The 23,231-nt window shown below is 39.0% G+C and overlaps 1 protein-coding gene and 1 non-coding gene across 2 annotated transcripts in view; both read right to left on the bottom strand.

Annotated features, from left to right (window-relative positions):
* Nucleotides 1-214: 214 nt before the first annotated feature.
* On the bottom strand, nucleotides 215-379 carry LOC120363523 (U1 spliceosomal RNA). Its single transcript, XR_005579062.1, has one exon. It is a non-coding gene; the product is annotated as a U1 spliceosomal RNA (small nuclear RNA).
* An 11,779-nt stretch (nucleotides 380-12,158) lies between these two features.
* Nucleotides 12,159-23,231, bottom strand: part of OPN5 (opsin 5) — a 29,592-nt gene continuing 18,519 nt past the window's right edge. The window contains exons 5-6 of the mRNA XM_003923093.4: nucleotides 15,553-15,794; nucleotides 12,159-12,222 (exon numbers count right to left, since the gene is read on the bottom strand). Coding sequence (XP_003923142.2) covers nucleotides 12,159-12,222; nucleotides 15,553-15,794 — 306 coding nt within the window. The remainder of the gene's footprint in view (nucleotides 12,223-15,552; nucleotides 15,795-23,231) is intronic.

Below are 23,231 nucleotides of genomic sequence, written 5' to 3'. Positions count from 1 at the left end.
GGCTGCAATTCTAGTTGAGGCTCCTTTCTTACCTATAGAATCTCCAAAGTCTCCCAATACTAATCCTTGTCTTCTACTCCTAAGCGTTGCCTAGAATGAAATGCAACCTGCAAAGACTACCTGTAAGGCCTTGCAGGATCTTCTCCCTACTCATCTTACTGCCAAATTTTCACCTATATACCCTTCTGTTCTATTCTTCAAGATTTTTTTTAACTAGAGGAGAGCATGAACACAGTTCCCGTACTACCACAGATTGTGCAGTAGAACTTCCCAGATACGAAGGAATCTCAGGGGTCAGTACATCTGATCTGCAATGGATAAGGCTTGCCCTGGGAAAATAATCTTAGGAATCATGGCATCTGCCCTGCCAGGTAGGTATATTCTCCTACACACCCTTCAATGCATCCAATATAAACTTTTGTCTGCCTTCCAGGTATGCTTCTACTGGGGCTTCTAGTCATGTCCCTCCACCTCCTTCTTTGCCTGAAAACCCAATCTGTCCTTTAAGCTTTTGCTCAAATAGTACTTCCTCCTTGAAGCCAAACTCTCTCTCCAACCCCTGACTCTGCCTTTTCTGTTTAAGAGTAAGTTCCTTGAGGGTTCAATTCGTGTCATATTCAACATCAATATGCAGTCACACACTGGGCCAAGGCCACATAATTAACCAGAGTCAGAACTCAGTTCTGATGAACCAACAAGCATGGGGTTTGGGGCTTTGCTGGGATCACAGCAGGGTTTTACACTATTTCCTTGTGCTATTCCGAGCAGCGAAGGCAAACTGTGTCCTCAAATGTGTGTCCCTCAAATACATAAGAAGAAAGTCTTATTCCATTTTGGATTATCTAGAACAGATTAGTTAGTAGAGTTGTGAAGACTGAAAATGTCATTTGGAGGATTTGAATAACACAAGTGTGGAAGTATAAAAACAACCAAATAGCATTTTTTTCACAGTTAAAAAAACTGTAATGATGTTCATTCATGAAAAAATTTTTATTAGTTCTCATGGCCAATCTGCCAACAGAGCAGACTCCATAATGGAACCACACTGCCCTTCTTGCCAGGCTCCACAGCACTCTCACTCGGAAAGACAATTTTAGTTTTACCCTCTTACATACAAGCCTCTTCATCTCAAGAAATACACATTCCAACCATCTACTCTGGATGTGCCTTTGCGTTTCTGTGGAACTAAACTGGGAACCCATTTCCAAAGTGGCTGGCATGTTTCATTTCAGAATAAAAACTGGGAAAGTTATTGAGCAAGAATCTGAATTAATCTAAAAGAAACGATAGGAAGAGTGCAGTTCTGGGTGTGAGGAAAATATTCTCTATCTCATGTCAATAACCTCAGTCATTTCTTTTCAATAAGAAAAGGCATTTCCTTTCCTCTGGCTAGCCACCATTTGCATTTGATTAATAACAAACTCTTGTCCATGTTTATTTCCAAAGCACTTCTAAAATCTAATAACCCTCTCTCTGCAGCCCAGGTACCAGCATTCAGACCCTTAACAGACCTTATATGGATGTATTTTCTCCCTATTTCTTCTTAAAACTATCCTTCAATTATTCTCAAACTGTGGAGTGTAAAGGAGTCATCTGGGATAAGAATCACCTGAATTATTATTATTATTTTTTGAGACAGAGTCTCACTCTGTCACCCAGGCTGGAGCGCAGTGGTGTGATCTCAGCTCACCGCAACCTCAGCTCACTGCAACCTCCACTTCAAGCAATTCTCCCGTCTCAGCCTCCCAAGTAGCTGGGACTATAGGCATGTACCACCACACCCAGCTAATTATTTTTTTATTTTTAGTAAAGACAAGATTTCACCATATTGGCCAGGCTGGTCTTAAAACCCTGACCTTGTAATCCACCTGCCTCAGCCTCCCAAAGTTCTGGGATTATGGTGTGAGCCACCATGCCTGGCCTCACTTGCATTTTTTAAATGCAGATTTGTAGCCACTATTCCACAGAGAGTCTGATGTATGAGGTGTGAGTGGGTCCCAGTGCTTTATATTTTAACCAAGCATCCCATGCAACTCTAATATAGGTACTTCGAATGCCACATTTTGATGAGAACAAGGACTACATTGGCCTGAAACTATAGGATTTAAAATAAAAATCTTAGAACAATTTACATGTACTAAAATTTCTCACATCTTTTCCCATAGTCAACTGGAAACGGTGAAAATTATTGACCATGATGACATAAATGTTCAAAGACCTTTGTGAATTGACTCCTTTCTTTCTCTTACACAACATCTCAGAGCCTCCAGAATAATACTGTGCCAAGACATACAGTGTGTTCTTCCTCACAAAGCTCTCTCTGGTTTAGAAGATCCTCCTAGAGTTTTTTTCTGGCCAACTTCCATCAGAGATCTCCTCTTCTGGCAATGTCCCTGGGTCCCTTCCCCTCCCACACCCACGTGACTTAGGAGAGCTCTCCCTGAGCAGTTTCTATCATAGCATTCCCCACAATATAGTGAGACCATCTACGGTTGACCCTTGAACAACACATTTGAATAGCACAGTTCCACTTGTATATGCGGATGTTTAAAAAAAACAAAAGTTACACCAAGTGTGCCTGCCTCGCCTGCCTCCCCTTCCACTTCCTCTACCACTTCTGCCTGTGCCATGCCTGATACAGCAAGACCAACGCCTCTCCCTCCTCAGCCCCCTCAACGTGAAGACAATAAGGATAAAAGCGTTATGATGATTCACTTCCACTTAATGAACAGTAAATATATTTTCTCTTTCCTGTGATTTTCTTAGTATTTTCTGTAGCTTTCTTTATTGTAAGAACACAGTATATAATACATATAACATGCAAAATATGTGTTAATCAACTGTTTCTGCTCTTGGTAAGGCTTCCAGTCAACAGTAGGCCATTAATAGTTAAGTTTTGGGAGAGTCCGAGGTTATAGGCAGGTTTTCAACTGCATGGCTGGTCAGTGCCCCTAGCCCCACTTTGTTCAACCGTGACCTATTTTCATATAAAGAGCATGTCTTATGTTTTGCCTAGGCTTCTATGTAGGAAACAATCAATAAATAATGTCTATTGGAGTTGATCCTTAGATGCTATCACACCCCCATACAACTGGTTCTCTTACCCCATAAACACTTAGGATTTGAGGCACCTGGTCTAGAACCTCCTGACTCCCTTAAAAGGAGTAGAAATCAGTTCTTAATTGCTCATCCCAAGTGTAAATCAAGCAAGAAATAGAATTATTGTAAGAGACCTAGAGTGGGATTTTAAATCAAGTGAGATGAAAAAAGAAATCTAAATACAGAATAAATTGGTCAACAATATAGCAAAGTACTAAGAGTCACAGGCTTTAGAGGCAGACTCAGAAAGCTGAAATCCTAACTCTTCCATTGACAGGCTGTGTGATTTTGAGCAGGCTGCATAAATTCTCTGTGCCTCAGTTTCCTAATAGGGGTCAAAGAATAACCCCGAGGGCTTTTAAAACAGGTATAAAAGTAGAGCAGACTTTAGCAAAATTTTCCCATAAAGGGCCAGAAAGTTTCTATTTTGGGTCTCACAAAACTGATAGTCTCTCTACTCAAAAAGAAAAACAGCTAGACAATATGTAAACAAACGGACATGGTTGTGTTCCACTAAAACTTTATTTACAAAAACAGGCAGTGAGACAGATTTTGGCAGAGGGCTGTAGTGTGCTGACTCTTACTTAAAACCAATGCTCAGCATATGTTAAACTTAACAATATTGTAGCTTTTATCATTTTGCTTGGAGGAATTTGCTACCCAGCAGATAATTCAAGTTTCAACCTTTTATACAACCTTTAATCATGTTATCACTCTAATGAGAACACATTTTGCCTATTTGTTTATCATTGTTTGTTATTTGCCTATTTGTTTATTATTGGAATCAACACAAAATGAGCTGACATCTAAGATTCATCACCTCAAAAGATTTCCTCAGATTCTTCATTTATGTTTGTCATCAGAAATAAAACCAGCAGGGTGTTGTCTGGAACAATATCACTTCCCCTGTAATTTCAAACATTCTGAAGCACAGAATTTAATCTGAAAAACCTGTAAGACACTATAGTGGGAAATATGCCAATAACAGCAGCAGCCTGACTAATTTGAATGGATCATTTGTATTGAATGATGAACTGTTAATTAATAATTGTATTAAATTAAATTCAGACAACACTGAATGAAATCGAGGCACTAAACTACTGAATGTGGAATAAATTACTCCCTTTCTCCTCTCCAGTATCACATTCCTACTTATACTGCAGTGTGTGTGTGTTTATATGTATGTTCCTAACATCCAGAATTACTTACAGATTTCTGACCAGCAAGTCATGGCATCACTACCCAGGAAATTTAGAGTGTCCTGGGTGAGTTCAACAGCCACATATTTTTGTTGTGATTCTTATTGCACTGTTAAACTGCAAGTACAATTTCTTAACCACTTCTGATATCTGCTCCAGGAGCTAAAAATAAATGTTTTTAAAAACAAATTTAAAGAAGCCACACCTGCCTCCTCTTTGTACCAACTTTTGCAAGCCTTTTTTTTTTTTTTTTTTTTTTGGCAAGGTTTGTCTAAAAGTTGTTGCTCTCCTGTGCCCACACAGTCCTCAGCTTTATTAAATCTTCTAAATGCCTGTCTTCATTTGCAGTGCTTGGAACAGCAGCAGCTGCTGCAACCCAGAATGAGACAGGAAATTCTCCTGCTCATTAACAGCCTCAGACACTAACATTGCCCTCACTCTCCCTCTCCCTCCCACCGTATTTGTTCAGCCTCAATACACTCTAGTTGCTCTAACTCTTGTCACAAACACCCTTGAACCAGTCACTTCTTACAATGAAGTCTACATAATCTCCCGGCTCCCAGCTGACCTGACGGCTGATTTTCCATGCCTGTCCTGGTACCTCATCTGACTGTAAAGAAAATAGCTCTAAAGAGGTGGGTAGGGTCATCTCTAACCTTGGAACACCTTTCCATGCTTTGGAGAGGTATATTATCTTTGTGGAGTGTGTGGTTTCCTTGCCATCCTGAGCTAAGAGCCTCGTCTGTGCCCCACACGCAGGCTTAACTGCAGATTGAGATTATCCTATGGATGAATGCTCAGCCAAATCCCCACTGGCAGTGAGTTTCTGCAAAACACTAGCTTGTAAGTGTTTGTACAATGTTCAGGCCCAGTCCTACATGTAGAGAAGAGTGCCTGATTCTCCACTCTCTGGAAATGTCATGAGTAACTTGCTGCTTCAGTGCTATTCTTCTTCACTTTCAATCATTTAAGTCATTTTATCAGCCTGGTCTCACACATGGCTTTCCTTCTACATGGATGGAATGTCAAAATGTGCGGCTTCAGGTCTATTCTGAGCAGTCTGAATATATCCCACATGCTTGCTGACAAATTTAGCTATTTTTTACATGGATTACATGCTTTTTTCCCCTCTAATTATATTTTGTTCATTTTATTCATTTGGGTGTGTATATACGTGGGTCAGGCAGCTATTGGAAATGAATGCCACTCTCAAAATAGAAAACACTTAGATAAGTGTAACTCTTGGTATTAAGGAAAATATCCTTCTTTCTGAACAAATTAGCTCTAGGTAGCCAATCCTAACATAGCTGTATGTGAAGAAATGCTGACTCACACAAGAGCTTCATTTTTTCCCTTCCCTGGTTTCTTGAAGAGGTGAATGGGCCTTTGTCCCTAGTGTTCCATGAAGGCTGTCATCTCAGAATTCTCCCCGCAAGATAGCTGATGCCATCATCTCCCTTTGCCCGGAAGGTGAAACACACCTTAGTGTCCTGCTCACAGAGCCCCAGTATCCAGGCACACTTTCAAGACTCCACGTCCCGCTCATTGATTAGAGTACTCTTTCTCAGGATACTTCTTACTGTGACCACATCCAATGGGAAAAGACTTTAAAACATATTAGTCTTAAAAGAATCATTGACTTAATCAAACTCAATGGGCATGAAAGTCACCTTGTTAAATAAAAGATTCTGATTCAGTAGTAAGTCAGGCATAAGGCTGAAGTCATTGCTGGTTTTTGTTTGTTTGTTTGTTTGTTTGTTTGTTTGTTTTTCTAATCAGCTCTCAGGAGACACCCAGCCTCTGGGTCTGCAGACTACATTTTGGGTAACAAGGATTTAAACCACCGTATATACGACAACATCATACACAGAAATTAATGAGTTTAAACTCCAAGATAAGCCTTCAAAATGGAATCTTCTCTGTTTTAAATACTTTCCAGCCAGTAACTAGAGGTCTTGATAACAGAATTTCTGTAACTGGCATGAACCTCAACTAGAATTTCTGTTTCTGCCTGTATTCCTGAAAAGATCTAAAGTGAGAAATTGTGTTCCCATTCCAGTAAACTGTCTACTAGAAGGCTGGTTATCTCGACCCTTTCATAGGCAAGGTGCTCTGACCCCCTTCTCCATCTCCAGGATGTCTCCAGGATGACTCCCACCGGAATGGAGTAAATCTCTGTTCTCCTTGGTCTCATACACTATGTGCCACCTCCAATCATGGCTTAAAAGGGCAAATGTTTTTCATAGCATTAGTTCCTAACACTAGAAGTTTCCTGTGGCAGAGCTACCAGTGGCTATTTCCACGGAATCTTAATGTGTTTCTCACTTTACGAAAAGCTTAAACATCTCCCAGATCTACGGTGACCAGACACATTAAGAAATGTCCTCCTACCTCCTCAAGAACAGGATTCACTCCTATCACTACAAAACCCACTTGGAATAATCACCTATTTCCTCTCATAGTGATGATAACAATAGTTTCCTTTTATTTTATACTTTCAATAGACCACAACTTTCCTAAGAATCTTACAGACTACACATGAATCACAACAAATCCTAATGAGGTGAGACTGTCCCTATTCCAGAATGAGGACAACCAAGGACACCGAGAGATCAAGTAATTTGCCTACACAGCTGGTAAATGACAGCACCTGAGTTTGAGACCAAGTCTGCTCATTCTGAAACTGCACTCTGAACTTCTATTCTGTGTCTCCAAGTCTCCAATGTTCTAGGTATTGTTTGAAAGAAAAAGTTATAATCCACACTGCCCCAAATCACCTGGCCAGCTCCATTTTGCTGTATCCTAAGGAAGAAAACTACTCAAGAAATTTTCATTTGCTCAAACCAAACATTCAAACATACAAAGATAACAGGAGAACATTGGCCCTGGCAATGATTGAATTCTGCTCTAGAAGACCTTGCAAAAGCCCCATATTTCTCTCCTCATCTGGGGAACAGAGGCATATATGCAACTCAATTCCCAGGACCTGTCCTGATATTTTGCAGTTTCTCTCATCAAAGTAAGCCCATAGGTCTTCATTTAAAAACTATTACATTTAAAGGCATTTACAATATAGAGAGATTTCAAAACTTTGTCAAAACCCTCAAATCCCTAAGGAACTGAAAACACATTTTCTTCTTCTTTTGTATCTTCCAAACATTCAGGACAGTGTATACCGCAGGTGCCTAAAAGTGCCTGAATGCAAAGCTGAATGAGTGAATGCAGTATTTACCTATGTACATTTCACCAATGTTAAACCAAAATAAAACAAAGCCAACAAAACACATGGATACTTGATAGAACTTTTTATCACACACGTGTTTTAAGTAACATTTGTCTGCCTAATCCAGACTTCATGGTGGATGTGAGGGTATACTTGTCAGGCTAAGGAAAGCAGATTCAAAGTAATTGAGAAAAGCAGTTTAAAAGACAGTGTTTTGATTCAAATTTCTTAAAGCATTTTTAGAATATATCCCATGTAGTCCCATAATCTGATGGACAAGTATGTTGAAGATTCAATCATTTAAAAATCATTGGCCGGGAGTGGTGGCTCAAGCCTGTAATCCCAGCACTTTGGGAGGCCGAGGAGGGTGGATCACGAGGTCGAGAGATCGAGATCATCCTGGTCAACATGGTGAAACCCCGTCTCTACTAAAAATACAAAAAAAAATTAGCTGGGCATGGTGGCACGTGCCTGTAATCCCAGCTACTCAGGAGGCTGAGGCAGAAGAATTGCCTGAACCCAGGAGGCGGAGGTTGCGGTGAGCCGAGATCGCGCCATTGCACTCCAGCCTGGATAACAAGAGCGAATCTCCGTCTCAAAAAAAAAAAAAAAAAAAAAAAAAAAAAATCATTGAGGGTCACAGTGGTGACCAGGGATTTTGCCATATGGCCTCCACTAACACCATGAGGCTTTGGGCAAAGTCTGTACTGACTGAGGGCATGCCTTTGAATGTGTTTTCTTAGCAAATTCCCTATGAGTCTTCTATTTCTTGACTTTTGGCCTATTTTAACAGAATGGTCAACCCTTTGACCTCCTAGACAATGAGGCCTGGCTCCCTCTCTACAAAATCAGTTATTGAATTGAAGATTAATGCTATCTCTGCTAACCTTTTTGCTTTAATGACATATATCTTCATTCTATATATAATGTTCTCTGATGTTTTGGCAGCCTTTAAGACATTGCATTATGCTGGCATCATTGATCCCTGCAACAGCCTGCTCATCGGCTAGTTCTGACTCTTCCTCTCTTTGTCTTTTCTCCCTCATTTGCACTAACTTAATGGAGAACGATTTCCATTTGTGAATTTGTGGGTTATGTTGCTAAAGGTCATCAGAAGCAGTGGTGGGAAATTAAATGAGATGGATTTTTGTAGTTACCATTTCAGTTCTAAATAAGCACAATGCTTGATTCTTGAGACAATTGCATTTCTAAAAGTCAAGAACTTGGATTCTACTGTGAAATATACTCATATTGCTTCATTCTACTTGGAAAAAATTAAAATATATTTAGATTTTATTATGATTCTTGAAATCCAACTTTTCAAGTTAATAGGGCATTTCTACTCTCAATCTCCATTTTACAAATTTATTTACTCATTTATTTGTTAACAAGATAGGCCATGTTTAAATGAAAGTCCAGGGATCTAGGATTTTACATTCTTGACTCAATACTCTAGTCTAGCTTATGTTTTCATATCTCCCCCAAGCCATTACTTGTTTGATTTCAACCATTAACTTTCCAAATGTTCTTTATGTATCAGACACTGGGCCAGTTATGAGAACGCAAAGGAGAACAGGCATAGCTACAAGCTCAAATATTTTGTAGTCTTTCTCCTAACCCCCCAGACATAAAATGTAATATATCTTTTTAAGCTAAAATTAAATTTGTAGAAGCTTTTGAGGACTGTGCAGAGTTTTCTCAAATTGTTGGAAGCCACTGGAAAAGCAAAACCCACTCAGGAAATTGTCCACTGACAGTCTGGTGTACATGAACCAATCTTCAATGACTCCTTGCTTTTTCTTCCTCCATTTTGCCCCAAGGACCACATCTCTATCAACTCTGATGCCTCCTAGCTCTCAGAATGTTACCCAAAACGAGGCAGAACCAAAGCACAGAGAACTTCCATCATATTTTTCAAATTGATAGCAGAAATTAACTCTAGGATCTTCTCCAAAGCTCCTACAATTTAAGCTCTTTTTTTTTTCCTTTTCACGATGCTAATTTTTCTTATACATGCATTTATAAAGCCATGTTGAAGACCACATTCTAGTCAAACAGTTCAATGAATCTACCTTTAAACAGTTTGTACAATGTTAATGTTAAATTCCACCTTCTAGACAAGCCTACACTAACCTGCGTGTTCTTTTCTCCTTTTCTAACCTCTACTGCCATCCATCATCCACATCCACAATCATCCCCCAACACAAAAGAAGAGGAAGGGAAAAAACCTCCTTCACTTTACCTTCCTCAGGTCATTTAAAACCAGCAGTTTCTCTTTTAGCATTCATATCCTACCTGCTTTACTTTGCAACTCTATAATCCCCACATCATTGAGTAGGACTTTAGATTATTTTTAACTACCTATTTTGAATATCTTTACCTGTGTTTCAAATGCTCCATGTTCAACGTATTCTAAATATAATTCACTCTCTCCCCCATCCTACTTGCTCTCCTGTATTTTTCCCATCTGTAGACACGATTATCTAAATTATTTCCTAAGCAGATGGCCCCAAGTTATTCTCAATTCTTATTCCTTCATATAATCAATTACCACTTTTTTGTCACTTTTTAAAATATTTAAACCTACATTTTCATCTTCATTTTTATTGCCATTTCTTAATTCAGGTCCTCATATATTGTAATTTTTTTTTTATAAAGCCTCTCAGCTGGTCTGCCAATCCCTAATCTTGATTCCCCACTCTCGTGCGGTCAACCCACCCTCCACACTGCCACCAGACTGGTCTTTCTTCCCCAGCCAAAAATCATGAATGGTCTCCCTATCACTGCCAAGGTAAAATCTATATAACAGCATAAACAACAAAGCCCTTGGGGTCTGATTTGACTCCTGTCAGACTACCACTCCCAGCTCCACTTCTGACCACCACTCACCTTAATAATAATAAGAGCAGTTGTTAGTACACAGGGGTGCTTCTCTGTCACAGAAAAATGACTTATGTGGATACTATATATTAGAGTGCTAAGTGACTCATGTGAGTATTATCTCATAAGTCTCACAATGACCCTGTGATATTATTGTTATTATCCTCATGTTTCAAACTTGCCAAAGCACACAGAAGAGGGGTGCAAGCCCAGGCTATCTGACTGTGCTTTACAGCTGTGTCTACTTTCATCTGAAGTGCCACATGCTTTTATGCCTCTAAAATTTGCACGTCTGCTAAAAAGTTCCTTGCCTTTTTATTCTAATCACAATTCTGCCTCTTCTTTTCTCCAGACTTTAGTGTGCAGTCATAAGCCCCAAACAGAGTTGTTGCTTTTTGTTGTTGTTGTACTCATATAGCATGTTTTCCAACATCTATTTGGCATTTATCTTAAACCAATGACACATACCAACTCATTCCTCATCCCACACCCCCAACTCTCAAGAAAAGACAAAGGGACTGAAGGTGCCATGTCCTGAGGTTGAGCCCTGGAGGAGGGTATGATTCTCTACAAACCTTCAAATGGAAGGAGTGGAGAGATTATCAGTGGCATGAAAGAGGCCACCCTCTTCCCCTTTTCATTGTTCTTGCTGGCCATTACCAGAAAGGCAGAATCACGACTGATGAGCGAGGCTTAAGTTCATAGCAGAAGGCGAGGTAGATGAAATGGAGAAGCATAGAGAACACCTGTCTAGTCATTGAATTAAAAGAACTGCACTGTAGAGGGCCCAGATGATCAGATCAGGAGCAAAGGTAATAGACAATGAGTAGAAAACCTATTTAGACACAGTATCTACATGCCTCCTCCTTTCAGTAGCTTTTAAAGGGCAGGAAACTGTCTTTGAAATCACTCTATCTCACTCATACCTGCATCTCTTTATTTATCTGCCTCCAAAGGTGTTTTTTTCAAAAAAAAAAAAGGGGGGGAATGAACAAAAGAAATAAGCTAATAAAGAACAAAGAGAAGAAACAACACTTCCAAATAGCTGTCTTCGCTAAATTCACTTCTTAAGCAATTTCAACTCATAATCCCCTGTTACATCCACTATTTTGGTAAGTAGAACTTAATGAGAAAACCCACGTGAGTAAAATTATGATCAGTGGAAATTACTGTTGTCTTCACATTTGGAGATAAAAGAGAATTTTCCATTCAGGGATTTAAGGCAAGACTGATTTCCCCAGAGAACTTTTTTGTGGAATCACTGCCATCAGAATGTGACCCTTGCCCAGCATGAAAAATGGCTGTGAAAATCAAGACATCTACCAGTCAAACAGCCATGGCCCAACATACATGATCGTCCATCTAAATGAACCCCAGAAACTGCTTCCCTAACCAGACATTAAGAAATAATAATGACAGTGATGGAATAAAATTAAATAACCCCCTAATAAATAAAACATGTCAACATTTTTCTCACTATCTCACACTCAATACTGTTTGGCATGACAACAGGTTTTAAAGTACAAGAAAAGAAAGTTCCAGGGACACTCATCCTGATAATATTCATTAAATTAGTATCCTGTAAATCTAGTTTCCATTTAGCCGTTGGAATTTCCCAGCAACCCCTGGCTTGAGGAAAAGTGTACAAAATATAAAAATATAATATAAAGACAAAAGTGTGGCCACAATCAAATGTTTACAGCAATCAAGAGGCAAATAAGTGAATACATGTGTCCATCGCGATACTGTATCCATCTTCATACCTCTTCATGAATCTCCAGCACAGCAGAAGACTTCCTGACTGTGGTTACAGTGTGCAGTCTAGATATAGAAGAAGAAAATGCAATTTAATATATGCATATATAAAAATACATAAATAGTATGTATTTACATATATAACTATGTAATACTATGTATTTATATATGTATTACGTAACATATACACACACATAAATACATATGTACATATACATGCATATGTATATGACAAACTTGACTACCATGAGGATTACATGCACAAATCTTGAATTAGAGACAGAAAGAAAAAATAATTCAATTTAGAATATTCCAAGTCAAGGAATTACGTGGGCAGAGCTTTCCAAAAACAAGCCACTTGTTTACAGTACATTTCCTGTGCCATAATGAGTTTCCTGTCTTCTAGAACAAAATTAATTGCACACCTACCTGCACTCGGCTAGGCTTGTGACTCACCTACTGAAGGAATGTTCTCTATGAAGACAGCATTACAAGCCAAGGCGGGCAGAGGAGGTTTCATTATGTTAGCAATGCCAGAGTTTGGGGCTTTGCTCTCCCTCGTTATCTTTACACAATACCAGGAATGTAAATGCCTCCATCCTTCACTGCACACCCCTAATCAAATGTCTGAATCCCCAGTGCCTTCTGAACATGTCTTCTCCATCTGAGATAGGCCTAGCATCTGCAGCCTTTTTCCTCTGTCACTGACCACAGGTGGCCTCATTGCTGTCTGTGTAGGCAGAGGCCTAGGACTCCATGAGTGTCTTCCTTCCCCAGCCTCTGGTTCATTAGCTTTCAACAATGTGCAAGAGAATCATCTGGGAGAGGTAAACAGCCAAACAACGGAAGCTCAGGGCCGATCCAGACAAAGCCAGATCTCTGCAGGTGAGGCCCAGGGAGCAGTCATTTTTCAAAGTTCCCCAGGTGTCACCATGACACAGCCAGGGTGGAGAAGTGCTGTTGACAACACATGGGAGGCCACATCTGGATACCCAGGTGTAGGGAGGAATAGCATTCCAGAGAGAGCTCTTGGCCACACTTGCTTCCTTTGGCTCACCAACTTCTACCAAAATCTCAGGGGATTCAATTCAGGAGGAAAAAACAACTTTAACTTTCAATGAACTGTTAAGATGACCCAAAATTTGTTTCCACAATCCCATATTCAATACATCAGCTTTATTATTTGATTTCAAAATATTTCCCAAGAGGGTGACCCCTTATAAGCAAAAACATTTCAGGACTCAGAAAAGAAAATAACAAGGATATTGATTAATCCAGTTTAATTCACTTGTTCCGGTTTGTGCAATAATTTTGAACTAGCTTCACATCACTTAACCTTGCTCTACAGACCTGCACATTACTCACTTGCATAGCTTCTTAATAACAACAAAGAGAAATGAGGTTTCATTTTGTCTTCTTTGTAAAGACAAAAAGAAACCTCTGGTGGAACTGTCCTCCCTTCTGCTCTTCTCTGAAGCAGCCCCTTCCAAAATCTGTGACTCAACGTCTCTTCAGCATTCCTTCTGCAAAGAGACTTCAACCTCTAGCACCTGAGTGTTCCTCACTGCTTCAGCTCTACTGCCTACTTTTTCCCCGAAAACTGACCCTCTAGAGAGTAGAAACAGCTCCTGTCCTCCTCCAGCAGAGCAATTGCTATATTACGTATAAACAGCTAATAGGAACCGGTGAACCAAGCTGCCTCTTGCCTGACTGATTTTCCCAAAGGTCTGCAGCCCTAAGTCACTTTCGTCCACATAAATTTCCTTCTTCCCGTTGTTGAGTATCGAATATTTATGGGCTCCTCATAGTTGGGAGTGAATGTACAGAACACAGAGGCAGTCAGAGGCAAAATTATGAGGTACGTGAAATTTGCTTGCAGTCATTCCTGTCAAATTTCCGTCTCCTTTAGATGAAGTGCCCCATTACTTTCTCCCACAACTGCTCTATTAAAATTATTCTCTCTATCTGCATTTGTAACAAAATCTCAACAGCTGATGAGGACACAGTGTTATTACTTCAGAAAGAGATGTATTTTAGCATTTGGATTTAACTGTTGGATTCAACAGCAAAGGCATTAACCATTAAAAATATGAAAGCACTACTAACAATTGTTTCTTAGATCTTTTCACACATCAATTTTGCTTAATTCTTACAACTTCAGGAGATGGCTATTATTATTTGTTTATTCCAATTCTAGGCTCTATGGAGTTGATTTGCTCAAATATACAGAGCTATTGTAAATAGCTGAACCTTAAACACTGATCTTCTATCTTCAAATTGTGTGTCTCTTCCCCTGTACCACAGCAACAAAAATAATGTTACCTTTCATTTGTGCCTTTTTGTGATCTTTTCATTTGATCCATGGGGAGGAACCTAAAAGTCCAAAATGTTTGTCACTTGCTCAGGCGCATTGAAAGAACAAGACAAAACCCACATCTTCTCATAGCTAGTTATACCTTCTTTCCACTGTCCCTTACTTACTCAAGGAAAGAAGTATTTAAAAATCTAGAAATCAAGTAAATAAGAATAAAAAGCACTGAGACCTGGAGCTGTCTTGATACCCCTCACCTCAGACCGTGAATTCAGGAATTCAGGTGCTTGTTCCACTTTTTACTGCTAATACTGACTCTGAGTAAACACAGAAGACCACCAATCACCCCCAAGTCTTTACTCACCCTGAGTCTTTTGGGCCTTTAGGAAAAATAATGCTAGATTCCTAAACTCTCACCATTATGAAGCAGAAACAGTATCAACCGAAAAGCATGCATTTGGAAACCCAGTAGACCTGAATTTGAATTCCTCCTCTGTTACTTTCTAACTGTTTAAACATGGGCAGCTTACTTAACTTTAACCTTACTTGAACCTCGATTTCTTCTTATGACAAAGAAAAAGAATAACCTGGGGCTCTTGTGAGAATAAAATAAAAGAAACCTGGCACAGGGCAGAAATGTCATCTCCCTCTCCCCTTTCTTCCTCTGCCTGCCCAACTTTTATTCCCTTAGCTAGTGGTAGTGATATGTCAAACAAGAGAATCGTTCTGTTGTGAGGTCAAGGCCATGTAAAACAGTACTCTTGGAATAAAATGGATTTGCTCCCAGATATGGAAAGTACAAGCCATGGATAAATAGTGGTTGCTGCTCAGATTGACACAACTCTGTATCTTAGCTGCTCCAGGATCAAAAACAGAATCACTTCTTACTATCTATTCATGTCATACAAACTCTAATAGCTGATTACTTGATTTCAGGAATTTTTATAAGCAAAATAAAGTTCTTTCTACAATACTCCTAGGCGATGAGCTTTAGCCCTAAGAAAACAGCATATCTGAGTAGCTTGAACTCCACAAGATTTCGAAACAAAGAGGGTCTAATTCATTTAAAGCTTCTGAAATTTTACCTGAAGTCTTCGAGAGACTTCTTCTTGGTTGCTTTCAAACCGCCAGTTTGGCAACAGGCAAATCTGTAATCAATAACTTGGTAGATGATGGGATTGTACATCGCTGCAGACTTTGCAAGCAAGGTTGGCACCACAGACAGCTGTATGGGAATGGAGTCTGGCCTTCCAAATGCTGACCACACAGACACCACTGCATAGGGAATCCAGGCAATCAGGAATCCAGCACAAATCAACATCGCTACCTGATAAGGGAAAGCAACAGAGAAAAGAATCAAGATGACTGGTAAGGACATGAGTCCGAAACGCTGGGTATGGAGAAGGATCAGGTCACTTCTTCGCACCCAAGAGAGTCTGTCATTGCTTTCATATACTGTGTCCATAGGAATCACTTCATAAGGACTTCTGAGAAGTTCAGCCAAAAGAAGTGATAATAATTTTTTATCCCATTTAACACATCCTATGTGGTTTCCACTCTAGAATCTGAATGTACCCAGAGACCCAAAATACAACCCTCAAATAGCTGTCAGATTATGCCTCCATGGGTCAGGAAATCGTAATATTTCTGGACTTCTCAACCTACATTCACTTAAAAACTCATTGGAAAATATATTCACCTTGATGAAATTTTAAATCATCCATATTCGCCTCAGGAAACAGAAACTCTGCCCCCGTTTGAAATTCTAATTTGCATTTTCAGAAATTTCTACTTAATGTGACTCCTTTTGAGTCAAATTTTTCTCAGGCTTGAGGCTCACATAGTGGAAATTCACTAGGTAGATAATGTAAAATAAGTCATTGAGATTCAGCCAAAGTGGGATAGTTGTATGGAACAAGACTTTTCCAGAAAACACTCACTCACAAAATTATAGTCACCTTTGGGACCTCTTTATTTTCAGACCAAAGAATAATTAGCGATAGAATTTAAAAGACCCTCATGAGTCTCTCACCATCTGCAATTCAGTCCCTTCAATAATATAGTCCTAATTAGTGCGTGTAACTACCTGCCTGATCCCTATACATCATCTCACTTCAATTCAACAAACTCTTTTTAGCAAGTTCTCTGTGTAAGACACTGTGCCTACTGCTGTGGGGAATACCAGTAAAACCTAGAGCCTGAGTTGTATCCCACTAGAATACAAATAACTACAATATAAAGCTGAATATGATTTAAGTGGCAGCTCAGCGGATGACATATGTACATCCTACTGGGCAAATTAAGGAATTTTTTTTTTTTTAAGACTGTTTCGCTCTTGTTTCCAGGCTAGACTGCAATGACACGATCTCAGCTCATTGCAACCTCCACCTCCTGGGTTCATGCAATTCTCCTGCTTCAACCTCTCGAGTAGCTGGTATTACAAGTGCATGCACCATGCCTGGCTAATTTTTGTGTTTTTGTAGAGACAGTGTTTCATCATGTTAGCCAGGCGGGTCTTGAACTCCTGACCTTAGGTAATCTACCCACCTCAGTCTCCCAAAGTGCTGGGATTACAGGCATTAGCACCCATGCCCAGCCTGTTAAGAACAATTTCAAAGAGGACGTGCACCTTAGCAAGCAGAAATAAAGGAGTAGTAGTGAGACAAAGTAAAGGCATAGACAGGAATGTGAGAGGTCTGTATATGAACCAGTGAGCAATTCATTGTGGTATGGTCTGAGAAAGCAACAAAGGGAAATGAGGCAGGAAAGAAAGATAGCATCCATGTATTAAGGGTTTGGTATGATATTATTGAGCTTGCTCTCAATTCTGTATTCTTTGAGACACTAGTAGGTTTTTAGGCAGAAAATATGATAAGAGCCTTGCTTAGGAGGATTAACCTGTAGCGTAAAAGGGGGCAGAAAGAAATAGAAGGTAGAAAGATCATTGTTTATTCATTCAATTGACAAGTATTATTGAGCATCTTCCACATTTTTTGTGTGAAGGATAAAGCAATAAACAAAGAGACACATTCCTGCCAACATAGAATTTCTACTCTTAGCAGGTTTGGTTAGGCAAGAGTTTGAAGAAGAAATAAGAAATTAGAGTAATGAGACAGACAAATGAAATCAAAACTTTGGTTTTTATTTTAAACTTGAGCTATTTCAGTACCTAATTGAGAAAGCATACACTAACATCAAAGTATCCTTACACACTGTCATCTACTAGAATGTTTCTTCTGTAAAATAAATTTGAAAACTGTATCTTCTGTGTAGTAGACATCTATTTTTGCAGAGGGGCTGTTTGTTTGCCTTTATTTCCATCTTTCCAGTGTATCTCTTCTAACTTAGCATCACCAGAACCCCTCAATCTGCTAGGCTGCTTTGTGAAGTTGGCATCGTGGGCACCACATGACCCAAATCTGACCAATCAGAGGACTACACATTCCTGGCTACAGTAATGGGAATAGAGAGTAGTACATGACTTAAAAGATCTTGATCAGACCCACCTTGAGGATTTTATGAGGGAGTTACAGGAAAACTGGACTTCCCTATAATCTCTGAGTAAGGATGGAGCTATGCCAGGTTTCATTTCCTTTCACGCTCATCCCCCACTTTAAGAAGTAAAATAACAATTCCCAACATCAGGGTCATGACAAGTTGTAGAAAATCAATGCTAAGGAGTGAGACACACCATGCTTTATTAGTAACAATTAAAGCAACACCATTTGTGAATGCCTTTTTTGTTTTCGACGGTTGATTGGATGTGTTTTTCCTGTAACAAGGTCATATGTGTGCACAGGTATTTTAGTACACTTTAGTGGTAGACAGGCAAGGTCCACAGCCTTCGGTCTACTTGACCTGTGGAACAGCCTGTCTATGGGATGTGTTTGCCCTGGGAACCCACCTCTGTGAGGTAGATAAGAATGAAACACAGAAAATTTTGTCCTAAAGTTTCAGGTTCTAAAATTCCACCCTCAATTTCAGAACTCATCTCAGAACATTAACTACAGCACACACACACCAAAAAACAAAAACAAAATAAAACAAAACAAAATAAAACCCTTAATAATATCAGTTTTGTTCCATTTTACAAATAGAGAATCTGAATCACCAGGAAATGAATCAAGTGAGCCCAGATCTCCCGCATGACCTGCAACCTTGCTTTAGATCCTGGGCCAAAACTCTCACCTGTGCTTAACAGTCAAACTGTCAAGTCCTAATATATACATGCAGCTCTCCCACTGGACTTGCTTTTTTATCTTTCTACAAAGCTTATCCAGGAGAATTTTTATTTGGTTAAGTCTGTGTGACTTTTGCTTGTAAATGGAATGGATGCCTCAAGGCTCACTGTGAGGGCCTTCTTTTTCTAAATCCCCAAATAAACACTAACTGTAGAAATAAAGCTTGCTTTAGCAGATGTCTGGGGCCTTAACATAGCTCCATCTTTGCTTCTTTGGTGAGTCATATGATGAGTTCACAGTATCCCAAAAGCTGTTTTCTGTGTTGCTGCCAAAGTCATTGACAAAAAATAGATTAGCACTTGGTCCATAATATTTTCTATATTTTACGTATTTTCTACTTTTAGAGGAGTGTGCAACTGGGGAACAGAAAAGACTTAAAACATTTGCATTATGTTATCCTTCTTAAAAGGACATAGAAGAATTAAATATACTGCAGTTTTACAAACACATAGCAAATGAATCACTGTGGTTTTTCTGGGATTAGAATACATCTAAATACTTTAAATTGAAAGACTTAGAAATTGAGTTTAAAGCAGAAAGAGGGATAAAAGGCTAGATCTAAAAAGTACTACACAATGTTATTTATGTTTCTGAAGTAAATACGAAGTTAATATAAGACACATTCACTTTTTATAACCTTTTCATTTAAAAATACACTCCCAAAAATATGAAACATTTAAATATGAAAACTATTTTAAGATATAGGCCACAAAAGTTTTCAAAACTTTTATTTTACATTCCATTTTTGTCAGCATTTTCTACTCAGCTTGGAATATGTTTAATCATTTCATCAGTTTGTTTTTTACCTTCCTTAATTCAAAGTGTGTCTTCATTTTTATTTCTAAAATCTCTATTCCAGATTTCCTTAAGCCAGTTCTAACACAGGCTCCTCTACCCATCAGCTTTTTCTAAGTTGTTTATTTCTTTTAATTACTTCACTTTTATCACTGCCTTTTTGGGTCACTGGAAAAGCAGTAAGACTTCAAATCCTAAATTAGACCATTTTTGTGGGCGGAAATTCACAGAGTACATGTTTAGCTTCTACAAAAGAATCACACATCTGCAACCCAGTTCATTTTAAGTACATCATGCTGCAGAGGACCGAGGGATATAGCCATTTTCCAGCCCCAGTTCAAGCTGGCATTGTGTCACAAAAGCAGTGTTGCCCGTAATTGCTCAATACCAAGGAATTAACCAATTAAAGCAATAATAGAATAATGTGGTTGAAAGAAAAATCTCCATGGCTATGCCTCTGTGTCTAATACATCTGAAGCATTCCAGCAAATAAGGTTTCTGAGAAGGAGTTTCCCTCCTTTCAACGTGCTGAGTGTGGAATAGCGGAAAAGTCATTGGCATGGAGATACTCTAACTCCATGATGTTAGTCATGGTTCAGCTCTACTGACCAGTGTGAGTGGAACAGAATCCCTCACTTTCTAGGAGCAGCTATTTCAGAAGGGGTACCCAGCTCCTCCCTTCAGGCTCCTTTGCCCAGATATGAATAAGACTTCAGCTAACACTTGAAGCTGCATAATACCTTGAATAATAAAATAGATGAGAAGAAAATATAGAATTGATGTGAAAATAAGGTTGAAAAAGCCAGAGAGATGAAAGAAGTTCCCTGTCAATAACAAGATTGAATCACATTATAGAACCAATCAGACTGTGGATGGCAAAGATATTTTAGTGGCTATGGTGAGATAATATTATCAGGAGAGATCACCTCTATGTATTAGAGAACAGGAAGAATGAGCACTCCGCCTGCTTCAGGAGAGAGTGCAATTGACGGGAGCCTATGCGTGACAAGATTTTGTTTTTGTATTTTGGGTCTAGCTAGCAAGTATATGGATTTGAGTCCAACCAGTAAGAAAATAATATTAAAAGACAGTAATTCCAGTTACGAGACTACTACCTTCCACATGTAGAGCCAGCCACCTGTCACTGAGTGATTCTACCTGTGGCAAGCAGAAAGGTAGGGAACTTGACAACTGTGATATACCTTCTTTGTTTCTCTCAGATACACACACGAATAAGAGTGGTGATTTAGCTTTCACATTACCTTTTAAGAAATTAAGTAATTTGACAGCTTTGAGTATGTCTAGTTTGAATTTCTTCCTTCTTTCTATTTTATCCACAGAATGATAATTAAGGCCAACTATCCTACACCTTCCTCCATAGACTTGTAAAGAAAACATTTCTGACATCTTTAGTGTACATTTCATTTGTTAACCCTGGTTGTGATCTAAGCAGTAAACATGAATTCATACCTCAAAAAAAAAATAAAGAAAAGAAAAACAAGAATTTCACATTTCCCAATTGCAATTTTCTCAAATCTTAAAATACCACTACTCTATAAACAAGCAAAAGCTGCAACTGAAAAGAGAGGCGGCAAATTAGGTCATGTCACGCTATGCATCTGTGTTTTGGGGTTTGGGTCCAAAACTGAACACAATATTCCCTGACTAGGCAGTGGCTGGCTTAAAGAACAGAAAATAACTTGTAAGTATCTGGTTCAACAAAACAGGGGAGACTTCACCATTGGTTATAGATGACCCAAAGCCCTTGAAATGAGGATATGCGGCTTGGAGTGGAACAAATATTCAGGTGGGATGGCCATGTGTTTTTAGTAACAATAGTTATTGCCAAAGACCTTTAGACAATTGAACCAATCTAATCATTTTCACAGAAGCTCAGAGTTTGGAAGGTAACTGAGATCACTTCATTCTCTTCCTCCACTTTCTTTCACAGATGAGAAAACTAAGGCCCAGCAAGCTTAAACGGTTTGTCCTAGGTGAATTCATCAAGATGCTGAGTTGCAAGCAACAGAAATTGACTATGGCTGAGTGAGATAGAAAATACATTTATTTAAAGGATATTGGCTAATACAAAGTATCACTGGAAAGTTGTACTTTACATTGAGATCAAGCAGAGAGAAATGCTACCCGAAATTGTGACTGAGAACTGGTTCTGATGCAGAAACCACTGCTGCTGTAGCCATGGCCTCAGGAGAGAATTCCCTGCCCCTTGATGTCCTGTCAGTAGTTCCTGGGACAGGTTGAGGGCTAGTGCCCAAGTCCATATCTGTAGGGGAATTCTGGGAAATGAGTGGTCTTTTCAGCATCTTTTAAATTAAGAGGCACAATGCTCCTCCTTCCACTCTCGGCAGGGCACAAAACGTTGGAAATTCCTCAGATACACAAGCCTTTCGGCCTCTGGCAGGCAAAATAAAAACACACATTGACTATGTAAATCCTCTCAAGGAGCTCATGGCAAAATTGGGATTGACTTCTAGTTTAAAACTTTTTTCATTATTAAATTGCTCTGAACTAATCCTTCCTTCCTTCCACAAATATATATTAAGCACTTATCATGTATGAGGTATTGTATTAAATCCTAGGAACACAAAGAGAACAAAAAAACATGGTTGTTCCCCCCTCAGGGCTCATCAAATAGTGGTAAAAAAGAAAAAAAAAGGAAATGAACAAATAATCCCCAAAATAAGTATGAAATTGTAAATTAATTAAAAATTATCATATATTCGAAGAAGAAAATATAAAGGCTGCAGTGAAACATTGTAATAGGAGGATCTGAATTTAATTTTTGGAAATGCTTCTCCGGGAAGTAACATTTAGGCTAAGAACAGGAGGACGTAATTAATGAATTGGGTTTTTGGTTTTTTTTTAAGCAATACACTTTAACTTTCCCCATGAACTTCCCTGAGAGTCCACATAGGGGTGGTCTTCTGAATCTGATTCTTCAGTGATAAATAACATCTGATGAGCTATAAAAGGGAGGAGTCATTTAAGGGAAATTGAGCTTTATGTTTAAGAGTTTTAGAAAGGTTTCACAGTCAACGTAAAAGATCAAAGTGAAGCAGGTATAAGAGGAACAGAGGCACTCAAGCCAGGGTTCAAGGGAACTCTTAACATTCACCAAGGTAATTAGATTAACTTAGCTTATTCAATTAGGTGTTTATTCAAGTGATCCTGATTAAACAGCTAGCAGGTGCCAGGCTGTAGGGTCCAGTGCAAACAGTACCCATAGTACTTGCCTTTACCTCATTTAATGTCTTACAAAAGGGAGCCATAAACATGTGATTCAGTAAAATATAACCAATGTCACTAAAGATAATGTGCCAAGTGCTCTGATGACTCATACATAGCAGGGAGACTTTAACCAGGGAGAATCTGGAGGGGTTTCTGGTATATATAAGGAACCCTAAGAGAAATCCAGGTGCCCAGGGGATCTGGATAACTGTAGACCTGGAACATTGTAAATGATTGATGTGTGTTAAATGAATTACTATGAACTATCAACATGCATGGCATAATAATATTTATTTGGAAAAATGCATGTATGCTTCTGGGATTGTCTTCCTGTCATTGTACTAAAACTGACTTTGCAAAAATTATACCAGTAAGAAATATTTTAACAGTGAGTTGAGCTGTTGTAACACCCCCATCTTGACTTTCCCTTAATTATTCCTGGGATTTGGGGCCAGACTGACTTTGAGAGACATTTAGGA

This window comes from Saimiri boliviensis, chromosome 4 (genome assembly GCF_048565385.1).
Source record: "Saimiri boliviensis isolate mSaiBol1 chromosome 4, mSaiBol1.pri, whole genome shotgun sequence".
In the NCBI taxonomy this organism is placed as follows: Eukaryota; Metazoa; Chordata; class Mammalia; order Primates; family Cebidae; genus Saimiri; species Saimiri boliviensis.
This window is presented reverse-complemented; position numbering and strand designations above follow the sequence as displayed.